Genomic DNA, 18,437 nt, shown 5'->3' with positions numbered 1-18,437 from the left:
TGGTACTGGGTAAAGAAGGATAACAGGGACAAAATTAGGGAGATACTTGGGGTGTACGCAGGGGACAAATATACCATCAAAAAGAGAGGGATAGAACTGTGGCAAGAACAATGGAACAACGAGGATACAGGTCGCAGAACATACGAGTTGCTACCGGATATAGAAGAAAGATTAAAACTTACGTTTTTCACGCCTACGAGAGGAATGCTGCACTTTCTTACTGGACATGGACCATACCCAACATACCTATGTAGGTTTGGGAAGCAGGCTACACCAGCATGTGACTGTGGTGCAGTGCAAGGCACCCCAGAGCATGTGGTGTATGAGTGCCACCTCTTCGATGATGTAGCCCAAGAGCTAAGACAACAACTACCAAACAACAACACGTACCACTTATTAAGACATGACAACACCTTTGATACCTTAAACAAACTCACAAATGAGATATCAAAAATGATAATTAAGAACTTTTTAAGGGACAATCGCCACTAGAAACCAAAACTTTCACCGACTTTGACTAGTGTACCCTTCCTGTACCGCTGGGTAAGGACTGGCCAGCCGCTTCACGGCTGGAATCCGCCTTGTCCTGGATTAGGAGGGAGGGGGGCACAAAAATACCGGATTAAACGCACACCGATCATGACTAATATAATTAGAGTAGATGTAGAAGATAGAATAATACCGTAGAATAGACTGCAGCGACACCAAGTTAAGGGCCAGCCCAGTGCCAGGGGCATGCCCACTGGGATTAGCTCAGTGAGCCAGGCCAACAACCAGTAGGTTTATAGTAGCACTGGCACACTTGTAATCGCTGCAGGTAGTACGTAGTTTCCTCGTAGATTAAGTAGTTAGAGCCTCATAGCGGTAAGATTAGAGTAAGTAATAATAACAATAATAAAAGATACCTGTAGTGTAGAATTAATAGCTGCATTTTCTATGTATCATTATTAGGACCCACTAATGTAGTCAGGTAGTGGGTTATCATGTATCATGTAATGGATTTAATAAAGAAGATTTAAAAAAAAAAAAAAAAAAAAAAACCATGTGGTCCAGGTTACCATCGCCTTTCTTTAAAACTAGTGCATCAAGAAAATTTAATCTTCTGCTATCCTCCTCCTTCGGACGACGGCAGTCGGCAGCGGGTAATTGCACTCGCATATTCAAAACGTATGATGTCACGCCGCTGCGCGGGAGCGGAATTTTGCTGTAGTCAGTAGCCATCCAGGGTGTGAACTGGGCATTCAACAAAAGCAATCACCCCCTTTGAAAATGTCCTTCGCAGATGAGGACGAGACGTCGGGTTTTAAAGTGAAATCCATGCGATCACGGCATAATAGCCCGGAATATTTTAGTTGTGACATTTGTGGCTGTGAAAGGTTACATTTTACAGTTGTCAAGTCATAATACAAATACAAATTACATGATGGAGTGAACGTTTTTATGAACTTAATGCTGGTCAGTCCACAAAAAGTGGTAGTGGAAAGAATGAATCTTATCAGCAGCTCAATACCTAAACAAGACACCTCTCTTGTTACTTACACCTATTTATAGACGTGTTTTATTGCTGTTATTTCTGTGATGTAACTTGAGTAGTTCTGTGCACTAGATATACTACTGGCCATTACAATTACTAAACCACGAACATGACGTGCTACAGGCGCGAAATTTAACCGACAGGAAGAAGATTCTGTGATATGCAAATGATTAACTTTCCAGAGCATTCACACAAGGTTGGCGCCGGTGGTGACACACGGAACATGCTGACATAAGGAAAGTTTCCAACCAATTTCTCATACACAAACAGTGGTTGACCGGCGATGCCTGGTGAAACGTTGTTGTGATGCCTCGTGTAAGGAGGAGAAACGTGTACCATCACGTTTCCGACTTTGATAAAGGGAGGTTTGCAAGACAACAACCATCTGTGCGAACAGTTCGACGACGTTTGCAGCAGCACGAACTATCAGCTCGGAGACCGTGGCTGTGGTTACCCTTGGCGCTTCATGACAGACAGGAGCGGCAGTGATGGTGTACTCAGCGACGAACCTGGGTGCACGAATGGCAAAACGCCATTTTTTCGGATGAATCCAGGTTCTGTGTACAGCATCACTATGGTCGCATCCATGTTTGGGGACATCACGGTGAACGCACATTGGAAGCCTGTATTCGTCATCGCCATACTGGCGTATGACCCGGTGTGATGGTACGGGTGCCATTGGTTACATGTCTCGGTTACTTCTTGTTCAGATTGTCGGCACTTTGAACAGTGGATATGTTACGACACGTGGCTCTACCCCTCATTCGATCCCTGCGAAACCGTGCATTTCAGCAGGATAATGCACGACCGCATGTTGCAGGTCCTGTACGTGCCTTTCTGGATACAAAAAATGTTAGACTGCTACCCTGGACAGCATATTCTCCAGATCTCTCACCATTTGGAAACGTCTGGTCCATGGTGGCCGAGTAACTGGCACGTCACAATACGCCAGTCACTAGTCTTGATGAACTGTGGTGTCGTGTTGAAGCTGCATGGGCAGCTTACCTGTACACGCCATCCGAGCTCTGTTTAACTCAATGTCCAGGCATATCAAGGTCGTTATTACGGGGAGAGGTGGTTGTTCTGGGTACTGATTTCTCAGGATTTATGCACCTGAATTGCGTGAAAATGTAATCACATGTCAGTTCTAGTATAATATATTTGCCCAATGAATACCCGTTTATCATCTGGATTTCTTCTTGGTGTATCAATTTTAATGGCCAGTAGTGTATACACATACCTAGATTTGTTGGTTTGTGGGGTTCAAGGGACCACTCATTAATTTATAGATATGTTCTATTGGTTTTATTTTTCTGAGTAGTTATGTAAACTAGATAGATACAGATAGGAACCATAACTGCTGAAAAAAGCTTTCATTATCTTTTATTTAAAAAGAAATACGAGTAAATCATTTAGAGACATTCTTTTCGTTTTAGTCTACAGATGTTTCATGGACAGCTAGCTTCATCTTAGCAAGTCTAACAGCTGCTGGCGGTCGTTCTGCCTGGCGATGTCCAGCGGTGTGTTCCCACTGTTATTTCTAGCGCCCCTGTCAGCCCCAGCCTCCAGCAACACAATCGCCGCCGCAGTGTGGCCACTGTAAGCTGCGAGGTGCAGCGGTGTCCACCCATTTTGATTCCTGGCATTGTGGTAGGGTGAGGAGGTCAGGAGCAGCCGCACCACGTCTGTGTGACCGTACTGTGCCGCATAGTGCAGCGGCGTCTTCTCATACTGGTTCCTGGCGTTAGGGTCGGCAGCAGAAGACAACAGCAGCCGCACGACAGCCGCGTGGCCGCTCTCTGCAGCCAAGTGCAGTGGCGTGCTCTGCCTGGAGTTCCTGCTGTCCACCTCTGCCCCATTCTCGAGGAGACGCCTCGCCGCCTCCACCTGTCCCCTCCGCGCTGCCCGGTGCAGGCACGTCTCCCCCTCTCCACCCCTCGCCAACACATCCGCTCCCACCGCGAGTAGCGCCATCAACTCCTCCACTGCTCCTTCCTCAGCCACCTGGATCAGCCTCCTGCTCTTCTCCTCTGCAGAAAGATTCCTGCACAAATCACAGAAATTCTCACACTTTATTACAAGTATATTGGAAGCACAACTATGGCAATCTCTAAGTATACTGAGATGCAGAGGTGATTTCTTTCGACCTTTCGGTGATATTGGTATCTAGTCATTGCCCTCTGCCTACAGAGACGCTTCATGCAGCTAATACTAGGCTTTATGTACAGCAAGCCTTTCTGACACTTGCAAATGTGACAAACAAAACTAATCACAACACCATATCTTTGCAGAAAATCCCCCGTCACAACAGCAAAAAATTTCAGACCCATCTAAGACAGAAACCAAGTGTTTACCAGAAAACCATTCAGTTCAACCGAACGAGGTGGCGCAGTGGTTAGACACTGGACTCGCATTCAGAAGGCCGACGGTTCAATCCCGCATCCAGCCATCCTGATTTAGGTTTTCTGTGATTTCCCTAAATCGCTCCAGGCAAATGCCGGGATGGTTCCTCTCAAAGGGCACGGCCGCCTTCCTTCTCCGTCATACCCCAATCCAATGAGACCGATGACCTCGCTGTCTGGTCTCCTTCCCCAAAAACAACCAACAACAACAACCATTTAGTCCACAGCTTTTAGATATAGGTATGATACTAACTCAACTGCTTGCAGTGCACAGGGTAGCCAGTTGGTCTTAGGCGCCTTGCTATGGTTCATACAGCTCTCTGCATTGGAGGTCCGAATTGTCCCTTGGGCATGGACGTGTGTGATAAGCTTAGCGTAAGCTGCTTACAATAAGTACTGTGTAAGTTTATGGACCGATGACTTAAGCAGTTTTGTCCCATGGGAATTTCCCACTACCACCATCACCACCACCAACTCCTTCACCCTACACAAAATCACACTTGTCTTCATGTGCACGTGGCCATATTTGCAGGGATAAATTTGCTTGCATGAGAAAAACGTGGCCAGCCGGAGTGGCCGAGTGTCTCCTGGCGGTACAATCTGGAACCGCGCGACCGCTACGGTCGCTGGTTCGAATCCTGCCTCGGGCATGGATGTGTGTGATGTCCTTAGGTTAGTTAGGTTTCAGTAGTTCTATGTTCTAGGGGACTGATATCCTAAGAAGTTAAGTCCCATAGTGCTCAGAGCCATTTGAACCATTTTTTTGAGAAAAAAGTGTACACACACACACACACATTTTTCACTTACATTATTGTGGCTGTGATGCATGTGAAGTGCATGCAAAGGGTCTAACTATATTCAGAAAGGAGAGATTAAATATAGTTACTCAGTGCAGACTTTATTGTGGACAGAAGTACTTTACGTTGAATTTACACTGACAGAGCCAATTCCTGTGAGTCAGTATAAGTACAGGTTACTCTTCACTACTGGAATAAATTAATAAGCGGTTTCTTTAACTGACCCGCGACTCATATGTCACACTTTCCGAAAAGTTCAAAGAAAACTTGCGTCTCATCTCAAATAGGTGCCCCACTCATAGAATTATACACTCCTGGAAATTGAAATAGGAACACCGTGAATTCATTGTCCCAGGAAGGGGAAACTTTATTGACACATTCCTGGGGTTAGATACATCACATGATCACACTAACAGAACCACAGGCACATAGACACAGGCAACAGAGCATGCACAATGTCGGCACTAGTACAGTGTATATCCACCTTTCGCAGCAATGCAGGCTGCTATTCTCCCATGGAGACGATCGTAGAAATGCTGGATGTAGTCCTGTGGAACGGCTTGCCATGCCATTTCCACCTGGCGCCTCAGTTGGACCAGCGTTCGTGCTGGACATGCAGACCGCGTGAGACGACGCTTCATCCAGTCCCAAACATGCTCAATGGGGGACAGATCCGGAGATCTTGCTGGCCAGGGTAGTTGACATACACCTTCTAGAGCACGTTGGGTGGCACGGGATACATGCGGACGTCCATTGTCCTGTTGGAACAGCAAGTTCCCTTGCCGGTCTAGAAATGGTAGAACGATGGGTTCGATGACGGTTTGGATGTACCGTGCACTATTCATTGTCCCCTCGACGATCACCAGTGGTGTACGGCCAGTGTAGGAGATCGCTCCCCACACCATGATGCCGGGTGTTGGCCCTGTGTGCCTCGGTCGTATGCAGTCCTGATTGTGGCGCTCACCGGCACGGCGCCAAACACACATACGACCATCATTGGCACCCAGGCAGAAGCGACTCTCATCGCTGAAGACGACACGTCTCCATTCGTCCCTCCATTCACGCCTGTCGCGACACCACTGGAGGCGGGCTGCACGATGTTGGGGCGTGAGCGGAAGACGGCCTAACGGTGTGCGGGACCGTAGCCCAGCTTCATGGAGACGGTTGCGAATGGTCCTCGCCGATACCCCAGGAGCAACAGTGTCCCAAATTTGCTGGGAAGTGGCGGTGGGGTCCCCTACGGCACTGCGTAGGATCCTACGGTCTTGGCGTGCATCCGTGCGTCGCTGCGGTCCGGTCCCAGGTCGACGGGCACGTGCACCTTCCGTCGACCACTGGCGACAACATCGATGTACTGTGGAGACCTCACGCCCCACGTGTTGAGCAATTCGGCGGTACGTCCACCCGGCCTGCCGGCCTCACAATTGCTGTTGATACAATTTCAAGCCACATCTGATATACACTTAGGTAGGAGGGGAGACTGCCATTTACGAAGGCGACAAACGAATTTTTACCTGCTTTCATAAACGGATGTATTTTGCGTAACTTTTGGTGAATGTTGATATGATGGTACTCAGCCACAGTACAATGACTTTGTGGTCACTAATCCGTGTATGGGTCATGACACTCTGTACTTAGTCAGGATTAAGTATTGCTAACAGGTCGCAACCGTTAACACTTTTAGTGGGCTGGTCAACAAATTGTTCAATAGCATTCGGTACGATTTCACGAGACGCTATAGGGATACCACCGACTTTAAACATTAATTTTCGCCAAAATGTCGAGCATGGATTGAAGTTAAAACCAAACACACTCCTGGAAATGGAAAAAAGAACACATTGACACTGGTGTGTCACACCCACCATACTTGCTCCGGACACTGCGAGAGGGCTGTACAAGCAATTATCACATGCACGGCACAGCGGACACACCAGGAACCGCGGTGTTGGCCGTCGAATGGCGCTAGCTGCGCAGCATTTGTGCACCGCCGCCGTCAGTGTCAGCCAGTCAGCATACGGAGCTCCATCGCAGTCTTTAACACTGGTAGCATGCCGCGACAGCGTGGACGTGAACCGTATGTGCAGTTGACGGACTTTGAGCGAGGGCGTATAGTGGGCATGCGGGAGGCCGGGTGGATGTACCGCCGAATTGCTAAACACGTGGGGCGTGAGGTCTCCACAGTACATCGATGTTGTCGCCAGTGGTCGGCGGAAGGTGCACGTGCCCGTTGACCTGGGACCAGACCGCAGCGACGCACGGATGCACGCCAAGACCGTAGGATCCTATGCAGTGCCGTAGGGGACCGCACCGCCACTTCCCAGCAAATTAGGGACACTGTTGCTCCTGGGGTATCGGCGAGGACCATTCGCAACCGTCTCCATGAAGCTGGGCTACGGTCCCGCACACCGTTAGGCCGTCTTCCGCTCACGCCCCAACATCGTGCAGCCCGCCTCCAGTGGTGTCGCGACAGGCGTGAATGGAGGGACGAATGGAGACGTGTCGTCTTCAGCGATGAGAGTCGCTTCTGCCTGGGTGCCAATGATGGTCGTATGCGTGTTTGGCGCCGTGCCGGTGAGCGCCACAATCAGGACTGCATACGACCGAGGCACACAGGGCCAACACCCGGCATCATGGTGTGGGGAGCGATCTCCTAAACTGGCCGTACACCACTGGTGATCGTCGAGGGGACACTGAATAGTGCACGGTACATCCAAACCGTCATCGAACCCATCGTTCTACCATTCCTAGACCGGCAAGGGAACTTGCTGTTCCAACAGGACAATGCACGTCTGCATGTATCCCGTGCCACCCAACATGCTCTAGAAGGTGTAAGTCAACTACCCTGGCCAGCAAGATCTCCGGATCTGTCCCCCATTGAGCATGTTTGGGACTGGATGAAGTGTCGTCTCACACGTCCAGCACGAACGCTGGTCCAACTGAGGCGCCAGGTGGAAATGGCATGGCAAGCCGTTCCACAGGACTACATCCAGCATCTCTACGATCGTCTCCATGGGAGAATAGCAGCCTGCATTGCTGCGAAAGGTGGATATACACTGTACTAGTGCCGACATTGTGCGTGCTCTGTTGCCTGTGTCTATGTGCCTGTGGTTCTGTCAGTGTGGTCATGTGATGTATCTGACCCCAGGAATGTGTCAATAAAGTTTCCCCTTCCTGGGACAATGAATTCACGGTGTTCTTATTTCAATTTCCAGGAGTGTATTTCGTTCCTTTGCTCAGGACTAAAATGCAGCAAATTGCGTAGCAACTAAAGACAGTTAAGGAAACTTCGTTAAAGCATTCTGGAAAGTCAAATATTACATCTGATAAAGCCAAATACGAGTACTCTCTCTCTTTGCCTACAAGTATTAGGTACACATGGAGGTGCTAACATCACTGTTTTCTCTGAAAATTGTGCATTTCATGTCCTCCAACCGGACAATTCTGTACTGACAACCGTGTAAAACGCTCCTTGCTCTATGTTATCGAATTAGGCGGCACAAAATATCAATTCTGGGCGGTTATACACTGGTCAACAACATGGAAGCCGCTTTGGCCCCAACGCTGCTGCAGTAGGCGTTGCCCTATTGAAGACTTGTTTTGTCTGCGTTGTTTGCAACGGTTCACACGGACCTGTATTCTGACACGAAGTACTAGCAACGGTGATGCTTAGTTTAAAAAACGCTGAGAACACGGAGAATGGCCAAAGTCATTTCTGCGTTCTCAAGATATCCTACAAAAGCCAGTCAAACCCTCAGTTGTGGAAGTGGGTACTTAAGCGTAGAGTAACCAAGCCGCTGTACAGTTCCTGTACAGATTTTCGCCTTTACTGCTAGTGCTGTAATGTTAACCAGATGAAAACTGAATAGGGCGAATGACTGTCAAGGACATTTAGTCTACCAGGTGCTCTCATTACTACTGTGCGTTTTTTGGAATTTGCACTTTAATTACAAGCCTGTTGCCTCATCATCTGTTCGAGTGTAAGAGCCCCCTCCCCCCCCCCCCCTTGTTGAAATCCAGCAGATGTTCTGGGTGGCCTAGTTACTATCTACACTGTGTGATCAAAAGTATCCAGACACCCCCAAAAACATACGTTTTGCATATTAGCTGCATCGTGTTGCCGCCTACTGCCAGGTACTCCATATCAGCGACCTCGGTAGTCATTAGACATCGTGAGAGAGCCGAATGGGGCGCTCCGCTGCACTCACAGACTTCGAACGTGGTCAGGTGATTGGGTGTCACTTGCGTCATACGTCTGTACACGAGGTTTCCACACTCCTAAACATTCTTAGATCCAGTGGAAACTTGAAAAATCACGTACAGCACAAAAGCGTACAGGCAGACCTCGTCTGTTGACTGACAGAGACTGCTGACAGTTGAAGAGGATCGTAATGTGTAATAGGTAGACATCTATCCAGACCGTCACGCAGGAACTCCAAACTGCATCAGGATCCACTGCAAGTACTATTGCGACAGTCAGGCGGGATTTAACGAATGAGCGGCTGCTCGTAAGCCAGGCATTACGCCAGTAAATGCCAAGCAACACCTCGCCTGGTGTAAGCAGCGTAAACATTGGACGATTGAACAGTGGAAAAACATTGTGTGGAGTGACGAATGACAGTACACAATGTGGCGATCCGATGGCAGGGTGTGGGTATGGCAAATGCCCGGTCAACGTCATCTGCCAGCGTGTATAATGCCAACCATAAAATTTTGAGGCTGTGGTGTTATGATGTGGTCGTGTTTTTCATGGAGGGGGCTTGCACCCCTTGTTCGGGCATGGCGACTGCATCTTTCAGCGTGATCGAGCACCTGTTCATAATGCACGGCTTGTAGCGGAGTGGTTACACAACAATAACATCCGTGTAATGGGCTGACCAGCACAAAGTCCTGACCTGGATCCCATGGAACACCTTTGGGATGTTTTGGAACGCCGACTTCGCGCCACGCCTCACCGACCGACATCGATACTTGTCAGTGCAGCACTCCGTGATGAGTGGGCTTCCATTCCCCAAGGAACCTTCCAGCACCTGATTGAACGTATGCCTGCGGGAGTTGAAGATGTCATCAAGGCTAAGGGTGGGCCAACATCATACTGAATTCCAGCATTACTCATGTATGACGCCACGAACGTTTAGGTCATTTTCAGCCAGGTGTACGGATACTTTTGATCACATAGAGTATATTCTGTTATTAGCACCACTCGTGCACTTTTCGGTCTCGTTGTTTCGGCTGTTACGAGGGCGTGCTGAAAAATAATGCCTCCGAATTTTTAGTTCTGTTCTCAATATCGGTTAAGGTATTACATGTTATCCATATTACTGACTCGACTTTCGTGCTTCGCTTATGCAAGCTGCAACCCTCAGACGCTACAGGGCTCCAAATTGCAACGGCGTTGTTTGATGACACCTTGCCGGTACGTGAGAGACAGCGTGTTCTAATCGAGCTTCTTACAGCAGAAAACGTCCCTCCAACTGAAATCCATAGTAGAATGAAAACTGTGTATGGTGATGTATAAAATATTCTCGGTATTCTTGCCGCGTCAAAATATAGGGAAGCGAATGGGCTGTATTTCTTTATGTCAGAAAAATACTGGGCTAATTGATGTCACATACGTCATTGAGAACGAAAGAGAAAAATTACATCAGCCCAATGCAGTTTAACATGGAGCGCAAACATTCGAACGTGTGGTGTTAGTTCCTATGCTACCAAGCTGCTTGGTATGAAGCGATGTGTGCAAGTTGATGCGATAGCGTCGAAACTTTGACTTTCACTCTCTTGGAAACTATTCAGTGCTCGCACTTACGACATAATAGCGTCCATTTACTTTATTCTTCTTACACCCAGGAAAGTTTTGAATGTGCCAGAGAGGGACGTACTGCGGCTCGTACGATGTAGTTTCAGGAAGCTGCTTCAAAAAATGGCTCTGAGCACTATGGGACTTAACATCTATGGTCATCAGTCCCCTAGAACTTAGAACTACTTAAACCTAACTAACCTAAGGACATCACACAACACCCAGTCATCACAAGGCAGAGAAAATCCCTGACCCCGCCATGAATCGAACCCGGGAACCCGGGCGTGGGAAGCGAGAACGCTACCGCGCGACCACGAGCTGCGGACTCAGGAAGCTGCTGATGTCACTTCACACCTCCATATGGAACATGGAGTTCTTGCAGTATTTCCGCAACGGAAACATGGATCAAGCAGTCCCTGTGGATCGCGAAAGTCGCCCTTGACAAACTAATATAGTAGCGGAATTAATCACCATGTCCTGCATCTGACAGCATTCCTATGATGTAATTAGGCTTATAAAAGTGAGATTAAATAATTTTGATTCCCTTATAACTGACCTGTTTCATTTCCTGTTATCTGTCATATTTTTTACTCTCTCTTTTCACCCTTTTCCTCAAACTATATCACTGCTGAGCTTTTAGACGACTTGCTGGATGCTACTTGAGGATTTCATACCCTCGGCAGTGGGTTGACGCCAGTACTGGGTGGCGGACGCTCCCCACTGCACCTTAGCTCACCAGAGTGTTCAAAACAACTCGAAAAGCTGTGGTGTTTGTTAGCTGCGTACGGCCGATCTGAAAACTGCACTGCTTGTGGAAGACATGATTTAGGTTTAAAATGGATGTCTTATGACTTATTTCATGAAGCTCATCTCATGTAATTTTTTTTGCCTTATCAGTGATTAACTTTTTTAAGATATTCCATTGTGAAGTAAAAAGTGTGTAGTCGAGTCTCCGCGACCATTGGTGCTTCTGGTTGTACTCAATTTACCTGACCCTCAACCTTTTAGTTAAGTGAGAGTAGGTGAACAATTGGCTCAGGAGACAAGGTGGTGTGAGCAGTATCTTGAAAGCGTTATTAAGTCTTCCCAGTAGCCTCCCAGATGAAACGAACTTACAAATAGCGTTGTCCACTGAGTCAGATCCGGCCACATGTGCTGTGATATTTAATACCGCAGCCTGTCCTTTTTCTTTAATATTCATATCTCGATAATTGAGTTACGGGTGTTGTGAAATCCTAGAGAGATCGTTAGTGTGGAACAGCTGAGAAACAACCTACGTGCAACATGCGCCAGGTGTGGAATAGTTCACAGAAATTCGGTTCCATGCTCATTTAGGCCAATGTGATCTTATTGCCTTGGTTCCTCTACGTCTTAAGCTGTCTGACAGTTGAAAAGCACGTTCATCAGGTGCTTTTCGATATGATTGATAAGCCATCACCAGCAGTCATATTAAAATACTTTATTTATTTCTTCATATTTACATGAATTATTTGTTGATATTTACAAGAAAACTCTCTGTCACACATTGCCAAGAACTGTTCAGAAATTCCGTCACTGGTCACTGCTTTAGTTTTGGAGATGATTTCATCATTTCACATATTTCTTCTTTGGTCAAAGGGACTGCTTAGTTGTTGTCACCTTCTGCAGTAATTTCCCCTTTAACGATAGCCCCCTGGTCTTCTATTTGCCTCTGGACTCCCACACAGGTTGGCAGAACGTCTATAAATGTGTAGTGTAATTTCTTCCTTTGGCTCCCATAGCTTTCCGTCCTCGCCTATTAATTGTTCTATTGCATGTGCTTTGCCCTTTTACTCTCCCACGTAGTGTGTGAACTTGATGTTTCATCTGCGCTGTAATTCGTCCCCACAGTCCCTGGCCTTGCTTGTGAACTTTAGTTGTGTTATATTGATTATTGTGTTTTTTGTCTGTGTAATCATCAAAAATTTGTGTGTTATTTTCAGTGTTGATGTGTTCAGTGTTGATGTGTTCAGTGGAGGCATGTATTGCCCCTTCTGCCACAACGTGCTTGCTGTGTTACGCATGTTGTCATCATTTGCGCAATACTTCTCTTGCTTTTCGCTCGTGAACGACGTGTATATTCAGCTGCAGTATGCTCCTAGCATAGTATCTTTTTCGTAGTGTGGCGTCGATACAAATTTTGATGTCTATGCACAGGTGACGCAGTACTGCCTTTCAGAGTTTGTATTTTAACCTATGACTGCCGTAGTTTATATTTAGAGCAATTGTTTTTAGTTTTATGTAGCTTCTTTTATTTGTCTGCTCAACTGTCTATTATCTACCAAAGAGTTAAGTCTATCTTCTTCGCCCTGTACATCATTGTTTCTATTAAAACTGTACCCATAAACAGTTTCTGAACACAGATGCCGTTTCCCAACCTGATTTTCATAATCTCTTGACCACAAAGTTTTTAGGTCCCTTGTTAGACTTTTATCCTATTTCGTTTTGTTTTTCTGTGTTTCCTCATACGATTGTTCCGTTATCGTCTTTTCTGGTTTTAGAAACAAATTTTGGTTGCTTTCAGCAAGTCTTCTACACTCTTTATATTGGTCTTTTTGTACTGCAAAGCTCTTCAGTTGCTATGTCTTGTTTCCGCTACTCCATCGACATTATACTAATTCCGATTTTAGAGTGTTATATATTGTATGTATTGTATTGTATGTTAACTAGGGGCGTAGAAACGACGGAGAGGATCCGTCCCCGCCCCATCCGCAGTGGTCCACAACCCCACGACGACTACCGCAGTCCACTTCACCCCTCCGCCGCCCCACACTGAGCCCAGGGTTACTGTGTGGTTCGGCCCCCGGTGGACCCCCCAGGGAACGTCTCACACCAGACGAGTGTAACCCCTATGTTTGCGCGGTAGAGTAATGGTGGTGTACGTGTACGTGAAGAACTTGTTTTGGCCGCAATCGCCGACATAGTGTAACTGAGGCAGAATGAGGGGAACCAGCCCGCATTCGCCGAGGCAGATGGAAAACCGCCTAAAAACGATCCACAGGCTGGCCGGTTCACCGGACCTCGACACAAGTCCGCCGGGCGGATTCGTGCTGGGAACCAGGCGCTCCTTCCCGCGCGGAAAGCCGTGCGTTAGACCGCACGGCCAACCGGGCGGACCATGATACATATAATTTTAAGTCTTTTCTTCTGAACACCATGTAATCTGTATTTCACATTACTGATAGTGTTTCGAAGTCGCATGGTACTGTGTCGTCTTACGTTGAGAGGTCTCCCATTTCTTGTAATCTGATCTTCGGTACGCTCATTTTGAGGAAGAGATTACTTCCTCAATATTTTCTCTCCTTGGTTAGCGTGCACCTCGTCTTGTGCAAAATGATACACGTTACTTGCGTGCGGCAAATTTCGAAGATACAAGTCAGACTCCTGTTGCTGATATAATTTCAGTATAAGTGTTCTGTGTCTTCATGCTTTTGAGACACGATGGGGGAACTTCTGCTGTCTACATATGGTGTACATTGGACCTGTAGGCCGTGCATTCTATATGTGACTATCCTGGGTAATCAACGCTTGAAATCCTTGAATCACTCCGAATGCCAGGGAACTACGCTTTCTTACTGCCACTCAAACATTTCTTGCGTCATTACCATCATTAGAATACTTGCATTGGTCTCATGTTTCCTCTTGAATGGTTATTGATTGCCATGTCATGCAACAGCTTGGTATGTTCTGCTCAGATTAATTACAAGAGGCAGGTAGAATGTTCTCAGATGCTAGGTCTGGGCTTGTGTATTATTAAGGTACAGATACATACTTCATTTTATTTGACTTCAACATGAACTGCATTGGCAATGAAGTCACATCGCGACCTTATCAACCCATTATCAGATAGCAGTAGCGTTTCTAGATAGACCCAAATGTCATAGTTCACTATCATCATTCATTTACGAAAGAAGAAGTGAACTTCACGATAGATTCAAGCAGAAACTGTGAATATTGACTAAAATTACTAACGACTCTTCCAAAACTCTCTCAGCTGGAGGCCTTTGTTTACAACCGGCGAGCTGTCACTAGCGCACACGTCTCCACTCAACCACGCCAGCAACAGGACTGCTCGAATTTTGCGACCAGCCGCCTCAGCCCTTGCGCCTTCTGATAACACATACAGATCTGACTCGCTTTCTTTGAGGTTGATGTTCGCACAAATAATTTCCAAACACTACCAGCAGCGATCCTTACGTACAGCTCATGTAGCAGAGTAGGACACCATCGTTCACAGACTCTGTCCTTCCAGCGTTGCCAATCCCATACACTCTGATTCCGGTGTTTAGAAAGCTAGGGTTGAATTACACGTGATAATGGAAGTCTGGACTTGCTCCTGTCATCTGGTGAGGCAGCCTAATGGTTAAGAAGACTGCTCGTCATAAGCAAGAAATACAGTTTAGATTCCCAGTATGGAACAACTTAAAAATTTAGTCAATGCTCACCAGATATGGAAGCGCTGGAAAAAGTCATTTAAAGAAAAATATGCAAAAAATTCACATGATCTGTGAACACACACCCAAAATATGCCATTCTTTATTCTGCTGCTACAAATTATTTCGTTTGTCTTCTCCTGCTTGCCATTACCTAATCTTTTCTGTTTCAGGACAACCACAGGTTTTATTTATTCATATAAAATCAAAATTTTGACGATTTTCAATCCTTTGGGAACCTATTTCACACCCATTACCTAAAGGATTGATATGGAAGATAGAAAACCTTCAGTGAAACACAATAGATTTTCTGTCTTTGGAAAAGCATTTTCTTTTATAGCACCTTTACCGTATAACTGCAGTGAGTGAAAAACTTCCATTATGAACTGAATTTGTGCTGAAGCGCCAAATAAACTGGTGTAGAAATGAGTATTCAAATACAGAGGTATGTACACAAGCGGAATGCGGCACTATATAAGACAAGTGTCTGACATAGTTGTCAAATCGCTTACTGCTGCTACAATGGGAGGTTATCAAGATTTAAATGAGGTTGAACATGCTGTTGTAGTCGGCTCACGAGCGATGGGACACAGCATCTCCAAGGTAGCGATGAAGTGGGGACTTTCCCGTACGACCATTTTACGAGTGTACCGTGAATATCAGGAATTCGGTAAAACATCAAATCTCCGACATCGCTACGGCCAGAAAAAGATCCCGCAAGAACGAGACCGACGACGGCTGAAGAGAATCGTTCACCGTGGCAGAAGTGCAAACTACTTCAGATTTCAGTGCTGGGCCATCAACCAGTGTCAGCAAGCGAACCATTCATCGAAGCATCAGCGATATGGGCTTTCGGCCCGAAGGCCCACTCCTGTACCCTTGATGACTGCATGACACAAAGTTTTGTGCCTCGCTTGGGCCTGGTAACACCGACATTACACTGTTTAAGACTGGAAACATGTTGCCTGATCGGACGAGTATCGGTATAGAGACAAACCTCATGAATCCATGTACCCTGCACGTCAGCAGTGGACTGATCAAGCTGTTGGAGGCTCTTTTGTAATGGTGTGGGGCGTGAGCAGTTGGAGTGATATGTGACACCTGATACTACTAGATATTACTCTGGCAGCTGACACATGCGTAAGCATCTTGTCTGATCACCTGCATCCATGCCTGTCCACTGTGCATTCCGACGGACTTGGGCAATTCCAGCAGGACAATGCGACACCCCACACGTCCAGAATTGCTACAGAGTTTCTCCAGGAACACTCTTCCAAGTTTAAACATTTCCGCTGGCCACAAAACTCTCCAGACATGGACATTATTGAGCATATCTGGGATGGCTTGCCACGTCCTGTTCAGAAAAGGTCTCAACCCTGCAGGACTGATGGTGTTGGTTCCCTCCAGCAGGATTTCAGACATTTGTCGAGTCCATGCCACGTCATGTTGCGCCACTTTTGCGTGCTTGCGGGGGCCCTACACGATATTAGGCAGGTGTGCCAGTTTCTTTGACTTTTCAGTATAATTCACACTGTGAACCAGGAGGAGGAGGTGGTGGAGGAGGAGGCAGTATAAGTGTTTATTCGAACATCAATGTTTATAAATGGAATAACTTTTCATGACAACTAGAACCTCTGCTTTATCAAAATGTGCATTGAGATGACATTCGCTTTTGATCCACAATACTTGATTAACGCTTCTGTAAGTGCTACTGTGAATGTGCAGTGGTAGAACTCACCCCATGGAAGAGACTGCGTCGGCTTCTGGTGGAGGAGTGTGGCAGGCAGCCGTGGTCGGTGTAGGTGTGGCAGGTCTGAAACAAACACGGCCAATGGCAGTAGTAAGTCTGACAATGTTAGAGAGGTATCAGTGAGCTATTGATTTCACACACACAAACACACAGCTTCTCCCAAGTCTCCTGTAGCGATAGTTTACTATACCAAAAAACGATTTATACAAAATAAAGCAGAACTCAATCTACAAAAGAGCCAACAATTATGCTAGAGTGATAACGATAGAACAGCAGATTAAATAGCATAATACCGTCATCATGCGACGGTGTTTGTAGCTCGTGAGTTAGGGACTGAGCTGTAGAAACACCATTGCGAAGTAGGGGCAGCAGCTGTTGCAGAGAGTGGGGAAGGAAATACAGAGAAAGAAAGCACACAGAATTTGTAAAAGTTCGAGAGATGGCACCACCGGCGCGTATCGAGGTCATGTTAAGTTAGTAGCATCTTTGGAAACATCGACCACGAAGCTTCAGCCATATTTGTCTATATGTTTGGCATTCTTGTGAATCTTCTTTAAGTCGAGTAATTGTCAAAAAATGGACAAAAAAGAAATTCGAGTGGTGATTAAACATTACTTTATGAAAGGCAAAACGCCTCAGGAGACTAAAGAGAAGCTTGATGAACATTGCGCTGACTCTGCACCTTCGATTAGAACAGTTTGTAAATGGTTTCAAAATTTTCGAAGTGGCCATAGGACCACAAGTGATGCTGAATGTTCTGGACGCCCTGTGGAGGTTATGACTCCAGAAATCTATGATAAAATCCATGATATGGTGATGGATGACAGAACAGTTAAGGTGAGTGAGATTGCTAATGGTGTGGGCATCTCGAATGAACGGGTACATAATATTTTACATAAACATTTGGACATGAGAAAGCTATCCGCAAGATGGGTTCCGCTATTGCTCACGCTTGACAAAAAACGGAATCGTGTGAAGTGTTGCAAGGATGATTTGTAGCTGTTCAGGAAGAATCTGCAGGACTTAAGCGTCGCTTCGTCACTGTGGATGAAACATGGATACATTGCTGCACTCCTGAGACCAAACAACAATCTGAACAATGGGTTACCAAGGGATCATCTGCACCAAAAAAGGCGAAAACCATTCGTTCGGCCGGAAAGGTTATGGAGACTGTCTTTTAGGATTCGAACGGGATAATGCTTATAGACTATCTGAAAAAGGGTAAAACTATTACAGGTGCATATTATTCATCGTTATTGGACTGTTTGACAACCGAGCTGCAAGAAAAATGCCGGCAATTGGACCACAAAAAAAACTTTTTCCATCACGACAATGCACTAGCACACATCTCAGAAGTTGTGGTCACGAAATTATTGGAAATAGGATTCCAAGTCTTTCACATTCCCCCTATTCTCCAGACTTGGCTCGCACTACTACTTGTTCCCCAATTTGAAGAAATAGCTGGCTGGACAAAGATTTTATTCAAACGAGGAGGTGACTGCAGCAACTAATAGCTATCTTACAGACTTGGACAATTCCTATTATTCGGAATGGATCAACAAATTAGAACAGCGTTGGACGAAGTGTATAAGCCTAAAAGGAGACTATGTCGAAAAATAAAACGGTTTACCCCAAACACGTAAATAGTTTTTCGTTTTCCATGGACTTTTCTATATATCTCACAGAAATTGAAACTTTACCCAGTAAAT

General features: G+C 46.2%; 1 protein-coding gene across 1 annotated transcript in view; it reads right to left on the bottom strand.

Moving 5' to 3' along the window:
• Nucleotides 1–2,923: 2,923 nt before the first annotated feature.
• LOC124554004 (ankyrin repeat and protein kinase domain-containing protein 1-like) overlaps nucleotides 2,924–18,437 on the bottom strand; it is a 32,432-nt gene continuing 16,918 nt past the window's right edge. The window contains exons 3-4 of the mRNA XM_047128023.1: nucleotides 16,717–16,791; nucleotides 2,924–3,578 (exon numbers count right to left, since the gene is read on the bottom strand). Of these exons, the coding sequence (XP_046983979.1) occupies nucleotides 2,999–3,578; nucleotides 16,717–16,791 (655 nt within the window). The 3' untranslated portion in view covers nucleotides 2,924–2,998. The remainder of the gene's footprint in view (nucleotides 3,579–16,716; nucleotides 16,792–18,437) is intronic.

The sequence above is a fragment of the Schistocerca americana genome, chromosome 11 (assembly GCF_021461395.2).
Source record: "Schistocerca americana isolate TAMUIC-IGC-003095 chromosome 11, iqSchAmer2.1, whole genome shotgun sequence".
NCBI classification, from domain to species: domain Eukaryota; kingdom Metazoa; phylum Arthropoda; class Insecta; order Orthoptera; family Acrididae; genus Schistocerca; species Schistocerca americana.
The sequence above is the reverse complement of the archived record's forward strand: the minus strand, read 5'-3'. Positions and strand labels throughout refer to the sequence as shown.